We start from the raw sequence: 18989 nt of genomic DNA, 5'->3' as shown, positions 1-18989 counted from the left end.
TGTTAACTCCCCAAACATGGGAGGGTTGTAAGCTTTGATTGTTTTTAAGCTTTGATTGTTTACAACGCCTCTCCCGCCGACGTTGGAGGCAGGCTGATTTATTCAGGAGCCTTTTAAAAGTAATCTAGACAGAACCTTTGGGAGGGACTTTGGCTGTATTTTATTTATGAAAATCATCCAGGCGTCTCCCTAGGCACTGAGGCCAGTCACTTCTTTTTGGCATTGAGCCCACTCATTGCAGGATGATGGAATTGAACCATCTCCTTGAGGATCAGCCCCGCTAACCTTTGCCCTTGAGGGTTGTGTCTGCGCTGAAATGGGAAGCGAACGATGTTATAAACCACCGTGCAAATTTTGTTGCAGGGCACGTCGCGTCAGACCTTCAAGTACTTTGTTTGTGCCAAATCATTATTGCTTACCACATGAGTCTAAATCACGATGGATGCCAAGTATGTCCTCTGCAGATGGAAAAAGCGATTATGGCCTGCAAAGGTGACAGCCATTCTTCTGTAATTTCAGGAATTAGAAATGACTTTCGGGTGACAAGTAAAATCTTTATCAGGAGATACCTAGGAGCTGCTTCAGCGAAATAATTGAGTCTGAACAGTTGGCGCTCCTCTCCGTTGGCACCGATTCTCCCTCCTTCCCCGTCTAATGGGGTTTTGGTTGAGTGCTTACAAGGTTATGCTTCCGAAAGTGTCTTTTTTTTTCCTCACACTGGGGAAAAAAAAAAAACAAATTTAACAGAGTCAGCCATAAAAAGGCATGTAAGGCTGTAACTCAAGGAAATAGCTGGCCGGGAGCCCTGATAGTAAATAACAGGAGTATCTCGGGGAGACTTCCCAGCAGCATAGTGGGAAGAGGGCCAGATAAAACCCTGGTACTGGTCTGGATCTGCTGCTGCACCTTGTGCCTCGGTTTCCCTGCCTCTGGAGTCCTTTGCTCCTTTAAGAATCATCTGCTGCATTTGTATTTATGGGTCGCCACGGCTTCTTACATTGTGTTAGCTGTTTGTTGTGTCTTAGTAACAAGGCTTTGTTTTCCTTCTTCTTTTTTTCTAATGTAGGTCTTGGCCGGAACTGAGAAGTCAGCCAAAAATAAGAGAAAAAAGGAATTTTTTCTACACGTTCAGATACTTTCCCTAGACAAAAAGTTAAGTGTTGTGTTTTTGTGATATTATCTTTTTTCCATATGGGATTTCGGATACCACCACTCCTTCCCCAAAAAAGCGAAGAGCACTCTTAAGGGCTTCTTATTTTTTTAGTTATAAATGGGGTCAAAATAACCCAAAGAGGAAAACAACTGGTTTTATTTCACGAAAGTTTGGAAATTGAAGATGCATACGAGGTACTGATGTCCAGCGAGATCAGTACAAAAATGGAACGAATGTAAATTAAACGGGAGGTAAACGCTCGTTGGGGTTCAAGTAGGGCTGTTTCCTTCCCACAGATGTATTTGTGTGTCTTTTTTTCAGAAACTTATGTAACAGTCCCCTGAGTTTGGGGGTATTTGATGTTTGAGCCTGTGCCTCTCATAAGAAACTGTCGTTTAGCGTTCAGAAGGCAAACACATGGGTGTGGGGGAAGCACGTTACGTTGTGTTCTTGATCGTCCGTGGTGGAAGGACGTAGATGACCGGGAAGGATTAAAATGCCCAGGTCATGTGTGTCTGACGGGAGAATTCCCAATTCTAAATAGAGAATGAAACCAAGTCAGCTCCTGCCCCTGCCTCCCTGCGTCCCCATCCCTCTTTCTTCAGAGCCGCTCCTAAGCCTGCTTAGTCCACAGCTCACACTTTCCCTGAAGCTGGGAAGGTAATTGAATACTCGAGTTTGAAAGGAAAGCCCATCCTTTTAAACTAAAACACACCTGCTGGTCTGTAAACAGCTTTTAGTGACATTATCCTCTACCCTGAGAATCTAACAAAGGAGTTATTTGTGCAGTTGAAAGTGGGATTTGCCGCATAAAAGTCACAATTTGAATTCTTTTTTTTTTTTTTTTTTTTTTGCGGTATGCGGGCCTCTCACTGTTGTGGCCTCTCCCGTTGTGGAGCACAGGCTCCGGACGCGCAGGCTCAGCGGCCATGGCTCACAGGCCCAGCCGCTCCGCGGCATGTGGGATCCTCCCGGACCGGGGCACGAACCCGCGTCCCCTGCATCGGCAGGCGGACTCTCAACCACTGCGCCACCAGGGAAGCCCTGAATTTATTTTTGCTCTTAAATCCAGCCAACCTTTTCTGTCTTAAAAGGGGAAAGGAAAAAACAAAAAAACATTCACCAGGGTCCTTGCTGCCTCTCACCTCAGGTGCATGAATTCCCAGTTGGCCCTGACTTTTGGTTTGAGTGGAAGGGTGCAAAGGAAGAAAATGAATCTAATTCTTTTGTCGTTTAAAGCAAAACATGTTTGAAAACGTCTTGGTGGCATGGCTGGTGGCGTATAACGGCCGTTCCTGTCCCTGCAGAATTAAGGTGAAAAGCACGGGAGCCCAGATCCTGAAGAAGTCTCACATCGAAGGCATCGCTTCCTCGTTAGGTAAGACCATGTTTTTGAGTAACTCTGAGGTTTTAATGAAGTAAGAGGCAGTTTGGGAGAAGATGGAAACTCGGGTCTGCAAAGCGACCCTGTTCAGGGTTTCCCCTTCATACAAGGGAACGTGATTTCCCTGAGCTGGAGGAGATGGGTCTGTTTTCTTCACCCTTTCTAGAATTTGCCCCTCGAGCCCATCCTGTTCTTGACTCCCAGGATGGCCAGTGGTGGCGTCAGGGTCCACAGGCCACATCCGCGGCCCTGCAGGCCGTGCAGAAGGGGGGCGCCTCCCTGAAGAAAGGGAGAGGCTTTTCCTCTTTTTATGTTTTTTGCTTATCGCGTAGCAAGAGTGAGGTGCTTCTGTTGCTGGTCTGGCCTCCGCCCAAGGTCTGAGAAGCAGTTGGATGTGTATTTAAATTCTATCGCTGAGCCCAGGGGAGAAAAAAGGGTGTGACTGGCACCAGCCTTGCTGCCACGGTGTCTGCGGGCTGTCGGGGCGGGGGGCGGCGTGAGGCGGGCTGGAAGTGGAGCCCAGACTCCGGCCTCCTTGGCGTCTCGTCGCAGGTCAGACAGACTTGGCCTGAGCCCGGCCCAGCTCTGCCCAAGGTGCACACACCCTGGGGGAGACAGACCGGGCACCGGCCTAGGCGCGCCCTTCCGCAGGCCCAGACGCGGAAGCGTTCTCCCTGCTGAGACTGGGAGTGCTTACTTCACGTGCGGAGAGCTTTCTGTCTTGCATAAAGGTTACCCAGGGTATCTTCCAGAGGTGACTGTGACGTAGGGTCCATGTTCCTGCGTCTCTGGGGAAACAGCTCTCGTTCAGAGCACGATGCCCACCTCGGGCGGCAACGACCAGCACCTCTCGGATGCCGTGACTGTCCGTGCAGCCCGTGTTGGGGGGCCACTTGCTTGTGGATGCCTTTGCCTTTAGACGGGCAAACACTGTGTTGATGGAGGCGTAATCTATGCCTGCTGAGCTGTGGCGTCGCCTCTGTCCCCTCGTTCAGATAAAGAGCACGGCGCCTGCGCGTCAGAGTGAACGAGGAAGGCTGTTCAGGCTGAAGTTCCCAGGCCCCTGGTGCCGCTTGCTGGCTTGTAAACGCCCTTGCAGAGGAGCCTCGTAGCTGTCTGTTCGTCACCCCCACCCCAGAGTGCACTGCCCACAGAGTTCTTATTTAGTTGGTGTGGGTTTCTGTTGACCCTGATTGAATTTGAAACTGTGAGGCTGAGAGAGGATTGGACAAACTCTGAATAGGTTTTGCCGGCGGCATTGTTTTGTAACCTGGAGGAATGTATCTCTGTAACCCAATCAGGGTAGGGTCAGTCAGTTTGCTTTTGGGAAAGGGAAACCTTGCAGCCCTCAACTGTTGTTTTGTCGTCCGGGTCCCTCCTTTGGGAAGATGTAGGTGAGAAGCATCAGCCTCCCTTCAGGTGCCGAGACCAGCGATCCCAATGAGACGCCCCAGCCGGTGGAGGGCCCATCACCAGGCTTTGCTCCTTTTCTGTCCTTCAGCCTTGCAGAACGAGGTTGCTGCCACGCCCCTGGAGGAGCTGGCCTACAGGCGGTCGCTCCGCGTGGCTCTGGATGTTTTGAATGAGAGGACCCGTCCGCGTCAAGGACGCTCTTCCAGGGAAGAGAGGACCACTCAGTCTCTGAGAGTGAAGCCCACGGAACCGGCCTCCTCGCTCTGCCACTCCAGCCCTTCGCCTTTGCTCCACGAAGATGCGTCGGGCAGTCCTGGGCACACGAGGAGGGAACGTGCGCCCCAGAGGCTGTCCGGCCTGCCCGCTCGCAAGGAGGACCCCGGGTGCAGAGTGGACCACAAGAAGGGGCTCGGGAGAAGCGGAGGCCTGCGCGCCCGAGCTGTCTCCTTGGCCGGCAGTGGTGCTCAGGACGGACGGGGATCCAGAAAACACCGGGCAAACCGGACGGTGAACCGGACAACGACACCGAGTAAACGGGAGAGGAACCTAGCACGGGGGCCCAGCTGGGGTCAGGAAGCGCCTCCGTCCTCAGAGGGAGCTCGGGAGGAAGAGAGTGAGATGGTGGCCGGCCTGGCAGCCCTGCGCTCCTCTCCCGGAGGTGGGGCCGAGGGTCCTCGGGGCGGCCCCAGTGCCCGTGGCCACCCTGCCCAGCACCTGTGCCCGGACAGCGGCCAGAGGCCGGGGCCCCGCATGGCTCCGCGCAGCCCCACTCAGCTCGGCCCCGCAGAGGAGACCAGAGACGCCTGGCTCCTGGAGGGAGGTAAAAGCCCCGGAGAGGAGGAGGCGTGTGCCGGGGAGGGGGCGGCGTCTGCTTCTCCTGTGGCCCATCCGGAGCCAGACACCCGTGGTTTTTTTTTTTTGCGTTACGCGGGCCTCTCACGGTTGTGGCCTCTCCCGTTGCGGAGCACAGGCTCCGGACGCGCAGGCTGAGCAGCCATGGCTCACGGGCCCAGCCGCTCCGCGTCCCCTGCATCGGCAGGCAGACTCTCAACCACGGCGCCACCAGGGAAGCCCCACCCGTGTATTTTTAACCAGATCCTGAATTAGATTGTTACCAAGATAGATCCCAAGCAGAGATCTCCTAAGTCCTTTTCGTCTGTCTCTCCCACTGGGCTATAATTACCTCAACTGCTCCCAAATACTTGCGTGTTTTTATTTTTGTTTTGAAGCGGAGGGAGGGAGTGGAGGGGCGCGGGGCGGAAGCATGTGGCTGTGATAATGCTGCATCTGCTCCCCGAGGATTAATTCCTTTCTTCTTCCCGTGGCAGAAGCCATGATGCACTCCCGTTAAATTGGCAGGAATCTCAGAAGTGATTAACTCACTTGAAAGGCTCCTGACTTTTTAAGGATTCCCGTGTCGTGTATTTTTGTGTGGCTGCAGCCAGGCGCTATGATTCCCTCCGTTTGGACCTTGTAGCATCCCACTTAGTTTTGAAATGCTAATTTGCAAATCTTCATTTCTGCACGGCTGATACCTTGCGCTCTGCCTGCCCCGCAGTCACTCCTGGGTTTCTGCCTTTCTTCGGCCCCTGAAAGGGGCCTTCTCCCCAGCGCTGGAGGCGCGGGGATGGTTTCCCAAGGGGCCTGGCCCCAGGGCCACCCCCTCCCCGCGTGTCCGAGGGCGCCTGCGTGAAGGGACAAGCCGCACGCGAGGACCACTTGCCCAGTTCCTCCACCTTCCCTGCTTGCGCTCGCGGTCTCTCCTGCCCTCCTTTCTCTCTTATTCTGTTGAATGTGCTTTAACCGACGTGCCCTGCCTGAGCGAGGCCGCGAGGAAGTCTGCGTCGCGGCAGCTTTGCTCTCTGCGCCGATGCCCATGTATCAGGAGGTGTTGTTCCCGGGCTGAGTCCCCAGGACTGTGACGGGGAAAGTCTGATCTACCCTTGTTGGCAGCCCGTCCACCTTCTGAAGAGTCAGTGGAGTTGGACGCCGTGAACTCTCTCCTGGCAGAGGACGAGGAGGACGAGGAGCCCCCGAGAATCCTCCTATACCGTGGTGAGTGGGCGGCGCCTTCCTTGGGGGAGGCCTGCGGTGCCTGACGTCCGGGGAAGGTCTCTCGCGGCGCTGCCTGGGTTTCGTCCTGAGCCGAGGGCTTACAGACAGGGAGTCCGGGGTCCGCTGTCCAGGACAGCCACGTGAGGGGGGCTCCCTGGGGTGCGACAGCCCAGCCTCCCTGCTGTCCCCTCAGAGGGGACGGAGGACGGCAGCCAAGTGAATAGATGGGCTCTGTCGCCACCACTTGGGTGTGGCCTGGTGCTGCCTCGCAGCCTTCCCGGGTGGCGTCCGGAGAAGCAGGGGCTTGGCGCCCCCATGTGTGCACAGTGCCCCCGCCCCCGGGCACAGGTCAGCTGCCCCTGTCCTCCCCGGAAGGGGGTCAGACACAGGCCCCAAGGTCAGAACCGGCCAGGAACGGAAAGCTAGTTTGCTTTCAACTAAATAACTGAGGACCGGTTTCAGTATTAGACTCGCCCGTTAACCGTTAGTCTTAACGTGGTCTGGGGGTGGTTTTGGATCTCTTTATTGTGAAACATTTACGCGTGCACAGGCTGCAGCACGAGCAGCACGGGAGGCCTGGGGGCTTCTCCTGCACGGCCGGGGGGCTGGCCTGGAGCCACCCCACCCCATCCCCCCGTCGTCCCCACGCAGCAGGCTCCCTGCCCTTTCTGTGTACGCGAGTCTCGGGCGTTTCCCGCGGGCTCTGCCGATTGTTCCTGGTGGCGGCTGGTTACTGGGGTGTCTGGATGCTTCCGCCTGGGCTGCAGTGCCTGGGCTCCTGGGGAGTCACTGGGGTCAGCTCCCCGCGGGCTCGCTGGGCGCAGGGGGACCGCTGTGCCTTCTTGCAGAGGGCGTTTCCGTCCCCATCTCCACATGGGGGTCAGTTACAGCCCCAGAAACCCGGGCGTTGGCTCTTTTCTCCCGGTTTTGTCTTCCATTTGGTTTTGGTTTGCTGGTGTTTTGGCCGGTCGGCCCGGGTTGGCTGTCTGCACCCGTGACCCGTCGTCCTGGGGGCCACGACGCTCCTCTCGCGGGTGACCAGCGCTCTGTGTGTGCCCCAGGCGGCTCCCTGTGCCCCAGGTCCCCTTTCTCTCACAGCCCTTCCTCCTGTCAGACACCACAGCGCGGCCGGTTCTTGAATATTTGAGTTATTTACACATTCTGGAACTTTTTTGGTTGAGGATGCAGTTAAATTTTGTTGAGAAGTTACTTGTAGTTATCTTACAATTGCTTGAATAGTTCTCTTTATTTTAACCCTTTAAAGCCCCCAGTTTCCCAGACAGATGAGCTTCTCAGAAATCCAGTCCCCATATGGGGTCTTCATTGTGTGCTGTGGTCTCCTTTCTGTTTATGTGCCAAGCTCTTTAAAAAGTGCTCTATCCTGGAGTAACCTGAGGCTTGCAGAGCAGCGGCAGAGGTGGCACCGAGCCCCCGCCCGCCCCTGTCCCCACGAGCACGGCACACGGTCACTGCTAGGAAACCAGCTGTCGCCCTGGCCGCGCTTGTGGTCGGCATTTGGGTTCCAGGGGCAGGAGTTACAAACCTGCCCCTCAGACTCTCGGGTCGACGCTGGGCTTGAACAGTGTCTCCGTGGTTGTGTTTTCTCCAGCGGTCGCTTTTCGTGCCTGGTATGGATCTAACTTGTCTCTTTTTGTTTTCCTTTCTTTCTTTCAATTCTAGAACCACGTTCGTTTGAAGTAGGAATGCTAGTCTGGCTTAAATACCAAAAATACCCCTTCTGGCCCGCAGTGGTAAGAATCCTTCTCTGCTCCCTGCTTGCTCAGTTGGTCCCCCGAGCCTGAGGTCCAGCGTCCTCCATTCTTGACACCAGGACCCGGGCAGCTGGTTCACTGTTCTGTTGTTACTGGGGAAACGCTGGGTACATGAGCATCGACGTGGACACGTTTCCCTAAGGAAAGGGGGTCTCAGCCTTCTGGCACAAAGGATTGTGAGGCTTATAGGTCAGGTTTTTATCAAGCAGGCTTAGAAAGCCCGCCTCCAAAAAATGCCCACAGTTTGCTCATTTTCAATATTCTACATTTCAGCTTTTTAGCGAGCAGATTAGGGTGGGCATCGGTTGCACAGCAGGTGTTTGAGGTCCTGGCTGCGCCCCCAGTGCAGGGGACACCCTTAAGTGTGGCTGACGTCCTGGCTGTGCCTCCTCCGCCTGCTTGGACGGTGCCCATGGTCAGTTGGAGAATTTGTGAGGCAGGGGCACCACCCGGTTGCCCTCGCTCCTGCCATTTCCACCTTAATTTCCCCCCTGCTTTGTCTTCTGGCAGGGACAGGGTCCTGATGGTTCTAGCTGTAGTCCTTTAACTTCTAGGAAGAGGCAGTGGCGTGTAAATCCGAAAGATAGCTGCCACAGTGGAGCGGCTTTTGTTGTCGCAATGAGTCTGAGCTCGTCCAGGTCAGCATGGCCTCCTGACACGTGACAGACCGTCCCGGGAAGGGCAGAATGAAATCTTTGCGGCACCTGTAGATAGAGCGCAGACGTGCAGTTGAGCCGGGGTTGCCGTGCAGCTCCGTGGCAGGGTTTGGGGGGCTGATTATCGGGGACCCTCGCTTCCCGAGGTGCCGTGTCCCCCTGCGGTTGGCAGCCTTCTCCCCGCCATTCCGCTTTCCCCAGTTTCCGGGGGCCCTGCTGGTTCATGGGTGTCAGTGGTATGCGGGCTCCAGCCTCACCCACGGCGCTGGTGACACGGAGGGGGGGCCCCTCCGGGGTCCACAGCCTGCCGCCTCCCGCCTGACCTCTGCTGGGCCCGGCGGGGCCTCCCGGAGCTCGCTTTGCCCATCCCCCAGAGTGAGGAGGATCGCGCCCTGAGCCGAGCGGAAGTGCTGAAGGCAGCGGCCATGATTCCTCTTGTAGAGCCCTGGCTCTGCTCGGTCGGAGCGGCGCTGAGGGCCATGCGACGCTTTCTGAGCGTTCCCCGGTGTCGGCTGTCAGTCCAAGCCGGCTGCGTTCCTCGTCACATGCTTGACGAGGTGACATCAGGAAAGTGTCGAAAACCCACGACCTTCTGGGTCCTTGACACCTGGTTTTCTTGGATCTGCCAACAGGTCAAAAGCGTCAGGCGAAGAGATAAGAAAGCGAGTGTGCTTTTCATTGAAGGAAACATGAACCCCAAAGGGAGAGGGTAAACCCACTGTTCTCTGCTCTTGCCGAGTGCTTCTGGGTGGAGGCTGGCGAAGGGGGCCGGGGTGGGGTCCAGAGCCCCAGATGAGGATCCCTGTGAAGGTGGTGTTCAGGGACGCGGCCAGATGGTCGGGTTTTCCAGACTGCTTGTCGGCTTCCAGAGTCAGCCCTGCCGGACGCTCCTTGGGCCCCCGTTTCCCACAAACTGCAGCAGAGTTGGCTCCCTGCAGGGGCCGTGAGCAGCCCCCTGCCCAGTCACCCCCCTAGTCCTTGACTGAGGGCAGGAGCACCGTCTGCCCGGAGCCGGCCTGGAAGTGTGGGCACACCTGGGCCCGGCTCCGAGGGGCTCCCTCCACCGACGAGCCGGCGCTGGCAGAGGCCCGACGCTTTCCCAGAGGAAGGACGCTTTTGGGTCGCGAGATGGGGCTGGTTCCCGTGAACCTCTGCTCTCTCTGCTTCCAGCATCACGGTGTCTCTCCGGCGACTGAAGCACTTTGATTGTAAAGAAAAGCAGGCGCTTCTGGTACGTGGATGGTGGTTTGCGCTGCTTTGAAGGGCTGGCTTGGTGGCTGGTAACCACCACGAGGCCCTTCAGACAGCGGTAGTTGTGGGAGTGGCGCCTGGCCTCGGCTGCTCCGCTGGGGGTCACTGCCCCTCGGGCGGCTGCTGGCCGTTCCCCACTGAGCAGGTTTGGCGTGGAGGACAGGGCGCCCTGCGCAGAAGGGAGGTGGGCGAGCCCAGGGCCAAGGCCCACAAGTTGCGGCTGTGTCTGAGCCGCCCCCGGGAAGGGCACCATAGACCCCGAGGCCTTGAGCCTGAGTGCCACATACGTCAGGGAACACCATCGCCGTGGCCCTGTGACTGGCCCAGCCCGAGTCCCCAGGAGCTGGTCCACACGGTGCTGTCTGTTAACTCTGAAACACCCACCACTTCGTTGTCCCAACTTTCAAAAACACAGACTGCGACTGGGTCGGGCAGTGGGGCCCGTGAGCCCCGCTCCAACGTGGGTGTCTGCTTGGCCCCCGGTCAGCGGGCTCTGCGCTCGGCATGGGGTGATGCCTTCCCGTGTGGGAAGCAGCGTCTGAGCTGGTTCCCAGGGTGAGTGGGATGCGGTAGGGCTGTCGGGGCGTCTCCCGCCGACCATCTGTTCTCTGAGGGCAGCAGGCCACGGGCCTTGAGTGCGGGCACTGCTCGGAAGGTAGGCACCCACGCTGGACCCAGCCTTGGGCTCTTGGGACCGGAGGGCGGGGGCAGAGGGAGGGGAATCGAGTTTGAGATTCGTGTGCCTCAAATACCTGAGGAATGGGTTTTATCGCAAGGACGCCTGGGTTCAAGAAGATGGCACGTGGGTCTTGCGGGACCCGGATGCCTGGGCACGTCCCCTGGAAACGGGCCGTGGGAGCTCAGGCATGTGCCGGCGCCACCCTGCTGTCGCAGGTGCTGGTCAGCGGGCCTGGCCACGGCCCAAGCACCCTCCTCCTCTGGAGCTGCCTGCCCCTCCCATCACACGCCTGTGGGTCTCAGGCTGGTCTCGCTGGTCATCCCAGCTTAAGGGTTCTCACCGGGGGTGACGGCCTTGGGTTGTTGTGAGGATCACAGGCCAGGGGTCCCTCCCCCGGGGCAGCACTTCTTCCCACTGACCGTGTACAGTCGAGGGCCACGGGCCCAGAGGCGTCTTCCACGGGGTTCATCTCCTGCAACCTCACGTCTTGTCAATCTGATGGCCTGTCAGCTGCCCTGCGGTGGGTTTTCGCCCTCCTGCTCTCAGGGTCTGTGGTGTCTCTCTCGGCCCCGAGGGCTTGGCACACAGGTGACCGTTTTCTGAGCAGCCCCAGCCCCAGACATGCCTCGCAGGGAGCCCTGTGTGGGGGCGTCTGCAGGCCCCTTCCTGGACGAGGGGACTGAGGACGCAGGACCTCGGAGGTGCTCCCGGCTGACGCCCGCCGTCTGGCTTTTGTTGCAGGACGAGGCCAAGGAGGATTTCGACCAGGCCATCGGCTGGTGCGTCTCCCTCATCACCGACTACAGGGTCCGACTGGGTACGTGGGGCTCCGGTGCTCCTGCACGAAGTGACGGGGGGCAGCAGTGCGGGGCCTCCCCTGAGGGCCCCCGAGGGCGGAGGGTGGCCCGGTCCCCATAGCTGTCTAGCCCTGCCCCGAGCAGGCTTTCTCCCCATCCCTGCGGATGGGCAGGCGCCTGGTGGAGGCTCATCCTGGGTCTGAACAGAACAGTTTTCTTTGAATCGGGGTTGGTTTCCATCTGTCCCAGGTCCGGCCATGGGGGGTCCTCGGGCTTGAGGTCAGGGTGCACACCGGCTGGATGACCCCGCAGAGTCCAGTCCTGTGTGTGACCTGACTTCCCTTCTGCCCCTGTGCAGGCTGTGGTTCCTTCGCAGGCTCTTTCCTGGAATACTACGCGGCTGATATAAGTAAGTTCACCAGCAGCTCCTTTAAGGTGGGACCCGCTCTTTTGCCCGTTAGGAGCGGCAGTCTTCTTTGAGCTCTGGAGGGGTGTGTGTGGCGGGCAGCGCGCCCCAAGCCTGAGGCCTACGGTCCAGCCATGCCTGGGTCCACGGGGTCCCCTTGCTTCCCTCTGCCGTGGGGCCGGGAGGGCGGCTGCACACCCACACCTGCCGCCAGCGCCCAGGTCACCCGCCTGGCGCCGGGGCATCTGCGTGGCCCTTTCCCTGCCCTCCTGTCACTGTTCTCTGCAGGGTGCCGCTGAAGCAGGGTGGAGGGCAGAGCTGGGACGAGGGGCGGGGGTCCTACTGGGGGGAGAGCCCTCGGGGACCGTCCCGGCACAGCCGAGGGCGCCCAGTCACGGGAGTGCGCTTCCTCCGCAGGCTCCCCCGTCCGCAAGTCCATCCAGCGGGACGTCCAGGGGACCAGGTTTCCCCCGCTGAGCGGGGTGGGCCCCGAGGAGGCCTTGGCAGGGAACCCGCGGGGCAGGAGGCCGGCCTGCAGGAAGGTGCTCCCTGATCGCTCGCGGGCCGCCCGGGACCGGGCCAACCAGAAGCTGGTGGAGTACATCGTGAAGGCGCGGGGTGCCGAGAGGCACCTGCGGGCCATCCTGAAGAACAGGAAGCCGTCCAGGTGGCTAAAGACGTTCCTGAGCTCGGGTCAGTACGTGACCTGTGTGGAGACCTACCTGGAGGACGAGGAGCAGCTGGACCTGGTGGTGAAGTACCTGCAGGGGGTGTACCAGGAGGCGGGCAGCAGGCTGCTGGCACGCGGGCACGCGGACGGCATCCGCTTCGTCCTGGACGTGCTTCTGCCCGAGGTGAGCGCCGGCGGACCCTGCGGCACCCTGGGGTGCCGGGGCCTGGGCATCGTTCTCCAGAAGCCTTCCCGGGGCGGTGCCGCCTGAGCCGTCTCCCCGAGGTGCTGTGGGCTGGGTGCTGCGGCCTGGGCCCCTCGGCTGGTCCCTGGCCTAGGGGAAGGGGAGCTTAAGCTTTGCGAACGCGCTTCAGCTGGGGCGCGGGCGGTCGAGGAGCTGGTGCACGGCCCCTCGGCCGTTCTTCAGTTCAGGGAGGATGCTGCTGGCCATGAATGAATGTGTGGGAAAATGTCACCAGGCTCTAAAGTGTTGAGCTTTATCGTTGTGGAGGTTTCAAATACGTTAAGAAAAATTAAGTAGCGCCGTGAACCCTCACGTGTCCGTCACCAGCTGGAATAGTGTGGCCTTGCTCCACTTGCACCTCTAGTCCCTCCTTCTGGATTGTTTTTTATCCGTGCATACTTTCATGTGTGTCTCTACAAAAGGTGATCCTGCCCCCTGGGGACACTGGGGGATGTCTGGGGTTGTCTCTGGTCGTCACGAGTGGGGGGCTTCTGCCATCCTGTGGGTGGGGACCAGGATGCTGCTCCACAGTCCCGGACGGCCCCTGTGTCAGCTGTGCCGAGGGGAGAGAGACCCTGCTCTGAACCAGAGGAACTCTTCAAAAATAAATAGCTACGATACTATGATTTCACTCCAAAAAGTAACAGTGATCTTTTGATATCAGACATCTATTGTATATTCAGATTACTTCTTTGTGTTTTCTTGTTTTTTTCCTTTTTTTTTCTTTTTTTATGGCCACACCACACGGCCTGTGGGATCTTATTAGTTTCCCAACCAGGGATTGAACCCAGGCCTGGCAGTGAAAGCATGGAGTCCTAACCACTGGACCGCTAGGGAAGTCCCCAGGTTCTGCCTTTCGCTGCTTTTAGTGACATGAAGTTTCGTCTCATCCAAAAGAGAGCATTGTAGATTTAATTAGGAAACACCAGGAGCAGAGATTTTGCAGACTGCACGAGTGTTGAGCTGGGAGGGCCCTGGCGGCCGGGGCGTGGCTGGACCACCCGCCCACGCGGCCTCCTCCAAGCTCCGTGCGAGCCGCCGGGCCTGGCCCGAGCCTGACGTGTGCTGCCCTCTTGCAGGCCATCATCTGCGCGATTGCCGCTGTGGATGCTGTGGACTACAAGACGGCTGAGGAGAAGTACATACGAGGACCTTCACTCAGCTACCGGTAGGCAGGCCGCGCTGCGTCCCGAAGGGCTTCGTCTCCACGCGCCGGTGGCTGCGGTGGCTGGGCTGAGGGGCCCTGGTCCGAGCGGGCAGAGCTGGGCCCGCCACGCCCTGCGTCCTTCGTGGGGCTGATGTTTGCCTCCCCAGCGTTCTTCCCCGTTGCCTCGATGCCACGGCTATTTGAGGAAACAGTGAGATTAAGCAGCAGCCGCTGCCCGGACGTCCCTGGCTGGCGGGAAGAATGCGGTGATCAAGATGTTCCTCTCACGTTGCTGTGGTTAGCGCCCTGGACTGGCGGTCTGGAGCCCCTAATCCTGTCTCTGGGCGGGCTGCCAGGCCTCGCTGGGAGCAGGCGGGGCCGCGTGGCGGTGACAGGCTGAAGACTCAACTAGGGTCTCGTGGTACAGACTGTCCCCAGCCTCAGCGGCTGCCCTGCACACCCGGTAAAGAGACGGTGCTCCCGGGAGAGTGAGGTCTGAGCGGCCCATCTCCAGCTGGCACCACCCTCCCGCTCGGGCTGCCGGTCGGAGGGCGTCCTGAGTTTCCCGCAGCCTCAACCGGCTGCAGGCGCCCCAGATGCCTATGGAGGGCCATGGGCTGTGCCCCGGCCGCGCCCTGCCGCCTCAGGCGCCGAGCCTGGGCAGCCAGGGGTCCCTTGGGCCGGGTGTCAGTCGGGCAGTGGGTCTGTCCTGGTGCATCCACCTCCCGCTTCTTTTCACACCGTAGTTGCGTTTAGGTTCTTGTGCACAAACCATCGAGCCTCGGCACCACGACAGGGTTTGGGTCTCCTCTTGGGGTTCTTAGGCTGCTGTGTTCCGTTTACCTTTGGGTCGTCCCCCTCAGGATCATATTCCTTGTTGATCCTGAGAGGGGCAGCCAGTCAACTAACTGATCATGTAATTTTTTGTTAACAGATAGCCATTTTAAAGGACAATTTGCTGTTTCACCAATTTTTCTTTGTAGTTTATTTTTCTTCATTGTGGTGAAATACCCATAACGTAAAATTCAACGTCTTAACCCTTTTAAGCGCACAGCTCAGTGGCATTGAGCACATTGACACTGTCGGGCAACCATCCCCACCATCATTTCCAGAACTTTCTCATCTTCCCAAACTGAAACTTGGTCCCTATGAAACACTCACTTCTCTGTTTATGGTTTTTTTTTTTTTTGTTTGGTTGGTTTTTTTGTTTGTTTGTTTTTAGCGGTACACGGGCCTCTCACTGTTGTGGCCTCTCCCGTCGCGGAGCACAGGCTCCGGACGCGCAGGCTCAGCGGCCATGGCTCACGGGCCCAGCCGCTCCGCGACATGTGGGATCTTCCCGGACCGGGGCACGAACCCGTGTCCCCTGCATCGGCAGGCGGACTCTCAACCACTGTGCACCAGGGAAGCCCTGTTTGTTTGTTTTTAATTGAAGTATAATTGATTTACAATATTATGTTACTTTCAGGTGTACGGCAAAGTGACTCAGTTACATGTGTACACGTGTGTGTGTCTGTGTTCTTTTTTTTAGATTTTTTTCACTACAGTTTGTTACAAGATACGGAGTATAGCTCCCTGTGCTATATAGTAAATCCTTGATGTTCATCTTTTTTATATATACCAGCGTGCATCTGTTAATCTCAAACTCCCACTTTATCCCTTCCCACCCTTCCCCTTTGGCAACCATAAGTTTGTTTATGTCTGTGAGTCTGTGTCTGTTTTGTAAAGAAGTTCATTTGTGTCATATTTTAGATTCCACATATAAGTGACGTCGTATGGTATTTCTCCTTTTCTGCCTGATTTACTTCACTTAGTATGGGGATTTCCCTGGCGGTCCAGTGGTTAGGAGTTGGTGCTCTCACTGCCGCAGCCAGGTTCCATCCCTGGTTGGGGAACTAAGATCCCACAAGCTGTGTGGCGTGGCAAAAAAAAAACTACAATAATTCACTTAGTATGATAATCTCTAGGTCCAGCTGTGTTGCTGCAAATGGCATTATTTTGTTCTTTTTTATGGCTGAGTAGTATTCTATTGTATATGTGTACCACATCTTCTTTATCTATTCATCGATGGACATTTAGGTTGTTTCCATGTCTTGGCTGTTGTGAAGAGTGCCGCAATGCATGTTGGGGTGCATGTATCTGTTCTTTTTTTTTTTAAAGATTTTTTTGATGTGGACCATTTTTAAAGTCTTCATTAAATTTGTTACAGTATTGCTTCTGTTTTGTGTTTTGTTTTTTTGGCCATGATGCATGTGGGATCTTAGCTCCCTGACCAGGGACGGAACCCACACCCCCTGCATTGGAAGGTGAAGTCCTAACCACTGGACCGCTAGGGAAGTACCTGTCTTTTCGAATTAGAGTTTTGTCTGGGTATATGCCAGGAGTGGGATTGCTGGATCATATGGTAATTCTGTTTTTACTTTTTTGAGGCATCTCCGTACTGTTTTCCATACTGGCTGCACCAACTTAACATTCCCACCAACAGTGTAGGAGGAGGGTGGAGGGTTCCCTCTTCTCCACATCCTCTCCAGCATTTGTTATTTGTAGACTTCTTTTTTTTTTAATATTTATTTGGTTGTACCGGGTCTTAGTTGTGGCATGCATGTGGGATCTAGTTCCCTGACCAGGGATCAGGTGATACCCCCTGCATTGGGAGCACGGAATCTTAACCACTGCGCTACCAGGGAAATCCCCCGTTACTTGTCGTCTTCATAACAATGGCCATTCCGACCAGTGTGAGTGATACCTCACTGTAGTTTTGGTTTGCATTTCTGTAATAATTAGTGATGTTGAGCATCTTTTCACGTGCCTGTTGGCCATCTGTATGTCTTTGGGGAAATTTGGATTTAGGTCTTCCCGTTTTTCGATTGGGTTGTTTGTTTTCTGTTATTGAGTTGTATGAGCTGTTTGTATATTTAGGAAATCAAGCCCTCTTCAGTCACATCATTTGTAAATATTTTCTCCCAGTCCATAGGTTGATGGTTTCCTTTGCTGTGCAAGGGCTTATAAGTTTGGTTAGGATCCCATTTGTTTATTTTTCTTTGATTTCTCTTGCCTTGGGAGAGGGAATTGCTGACTAAAACGAAGTGATCTCCTTTTGGTTTTGCAGGGAAAAAGAAATATTTGATACGCAGCTCCTGGAAGAAAGGAGCCGGCGAAGCTGAGGCCGGTGGAGGCAAGGCCCTGCGCTCTGGAGCACAGGCGGGCCGTTGGCCTTCCTGACGGCTGCTGCCTCTGTTTTCCTGGCTCTTGTGGAAGGTACAGCTACTGAAAGGGTTTGAAAGGACAGAGGCATTTTTTTTTTTTTAACTTTACGTCATTACCTGTGACTGTACCGTGTAGGTTCACAGAAGGTGCACGTTTGTGTTTTGTGTTGAAAAGCACTGTACCCAACATTAAACAGGAGCTTTAAAGACTCTGATACGAACGTACGGCTCCCGCAACATCAGTGTATTTTTCCGTTTGTTTCCCTCCTGTGTGTGGCTCCTCTTATGACGGCTCCTGAGTTTGCTGTGCCTCTGTTACGTGTTTTTGAGGCAAACCCGTGTTTGTAAGAGGCAGGACCCGAGAGCCACTGCTTTCCCGTGCTCTAGCCTCTGCTGGGACTCGTGCAGGAGAGCAGACGGACCGGCAGTCTTTCCAGCCTCTTTCCGCCCGGCCTCCATGTGGGTTTCCCCGCCCGGCCTTGTCACCGCACAGCCAACTGCCCAGATAGCTGTGACGATCCCACCGGGCTGCTGCGCCCCCCAGCCCGGCCAAGGTCATTGTGTGCACGGCCTGGGCCTGGGCCGTGGGGTCGCGGCCCGGCACCAGTGGAAACCAGTCCTTTGTCTGGAAGCCCGAAGCACAGATGGGTCCCCCGATGCCTGAGGGTTCCAGGCTCAGGGCCCCCCCCCCACCTTTGGAGAGAGTTGTGTGAAGGCCCGGTCCTTGACGTGGTCACAGAAATTCTGTTCTGGTTTAAAGCGACACACGGTGGATTATTTATTCTAAGCTGACGCGAGGCTGCCTGTGGAAGGAAACAGCCAAGTCCCCACCATGATGGCTGCGCCGCGGCATCTGAGCTCGGCCAGTCCTCCCTGAAGCCGGCACCGGCCAGCGAGCGGCCGCTGCAGAGGACAGTTGGGGAGAGATTCTCGCAGGCGCCGGGGACACGGGCCCTGATCCTGACGGGAGGCTGGGTCCCTGCGGGAAGGAGGTGCAGAGATCACTGCGGGGACCTGCGTGTGGTGTCTCTGCTGGTTTTGCTGAAACCCAAGCAGAGGTGCAGACACGGCCCTGGAGGTCCCGCTGAGCTGCCCCCCAGGGCGGTCGGAGGGGCATCCCGTGTGGGCCAGGCTTGGGAGAATGGCCCCGCTAGCATCTCCACCGTGGCCTCGCTCCCTTCTAGAAAGGTGTAGACAGCAAGCCTCCTTGAAGTGGGTCAGGATGGAGAACAGGGTGCTCTTGTGGGTGAGGCATCCACGTGGACTATTCCGTTATCGTGAAGTATTTTTATATATCTGTGTTCTGAGCTCTGGTTGTGGAATTGAACTATTCAGACTGGAATTAAATGCCGTTTTGCAGCCCTGCCTGTTCTTTCCTGGGCCCCACGCGCAGCCCACCTCGGGCACTCGGGCCGGCCACGCTGTCCCCGATGGCTGCTTCTGGAGGCTCCTTCCCCAGCCTGGCTGGGGGGGCGGGTCCCATGTCAGCCCAGCCGAGCCGGTGTTTCAGGTGTGCCGGGTGCTGACCAGAAGTGCTGGAGGCTTCCGCTGCTCGGCGCCCAGCCCCATCCCGGTCCTGTGCCCCAGCAGGTGTCTTCAGTTCCTCACTCCCACTGTATTATGTTTTTGTTCGTCTTGAAACTTTGTCCCAGGGCCACTGGGGCAGGCAGTGCTGGGTGGGCGTCTGTTGATGCCCCAAATTGGCGCTGGGTAGTAGTTAGGAAGGCAGAGCCAGCCGACCAAGTGAGGAATGTTCCAGGAGGAGCAGTGAGGTGGCCCTGGCCCCCGGGAAGCCAGCGCACTGGGCTGCTTCTGCATCAAGAAGAGAGACCCAGCACAACACGGGGTGCAGCCAGGGCCCCCACCGGCCGGCCCGTGGCCTCCTGCACCCCCGTCCACCACAGCCCCAGCTTTCCTGCACCCACCCTCACCCGGTGTCCCCCCTCAGCTGTCTGGGCTCCGGCCAGCTGGCGTCTCAGCAGCCCACACTTCTGCACGGCCACCCTGCTCCCCCACTGTGTCCCGTCCCCTCCCCAGGCGTCCACCCCTGCCCCGGTCACCTCCCACCACTCACAGCCACCCTTCCTGAACCTTTTTCAGCCAGACCCCTGACCCCAGACCCTGCGATGCTTGTCCTACAGTCGCTGTACCTTTCT

General features: G+C 57.1%; 1 protein-coding gene across 3 annotated transcripts in view; it reads left to right on the top strand.

The window, feature by feature from the left end:
- The window catches only part of PWWP3A (PWWP domain containing 3A, DNA repair factor), a 54013-nt gene extending 35834 nt beyond the window's left edge, over positions 1 to 18179 (top strand). For all 3 annotated transcript variants that reach the window (XM_079917188.1, XM_079917189.1, XM_079917187.1), the window contains 13 exons: positions 364 to 492; positions 1067 to 1152; positions 2461 to 2531; positions 4039 to 4770; positions 5904 to 6005; positions 7686 to 7756; positions 9066 to 9142; positions 9604 to 9664; positions 11105 to 11180; positions 11519 to 11569; positions 11984 to 12420; positions 13560 to 13648; positions 16737 to 18179. In XM_079917188.1, coding sequence (XP_079773314.1) covers positions 439 to 492; positions 1067 to 1152; positions 2461 to 2531; positions 4039 to 4770; positions 5904 to 6005; positions 7686 to 7756; positions 9066 to 9142; positions 9604 to 9664; positions 11105 to 11180; positions 11519 to 11569; positions 11984 to 12420; positions 13560 to 13648; positions 16737 to 16791 — 1962 coding nt within the window. In that variant the 5' untranslated portion in view covers positions 364 to 438 and the 3' untranslated portion in view covers positions 16792 to 18179. The remainder of the gene's footprint in view (positions 1 to 363; positions 493 to 1066; positions 1153 to 2460; positions 2532 to 4038; positions 4771 to 5903; positions 6006 to 7685; positions 7757 to 9065; positions 9143 to 9603; positions 9665 to 11104; positions 11181 to 11518; positions 11570 to 11983; positions 12421 to 13559; positions 13649 to 16736) is intronic.
- The last annotated feature ends 810 nt before the right edge of the window (positions 18180 to 18989 follow it).

Source organism: Stenella coeruleoalba, assembly GCF_951394435.1.
Source record: "Stenella coeruleoalba genome assembly, chromosome: 3".
In the NCBI taxonomy this organism is placed as follows: Eukaryota; Metazoa; Chordata; class Mammalia; order Artiodactyla; family Delphinidae; genus Stenella; species Stenella coeruleoalba.
Note: the sequence above shows the minus strand (reverse complement) of the source record. Positions and strands in the feature narration are given on the sequence as shown.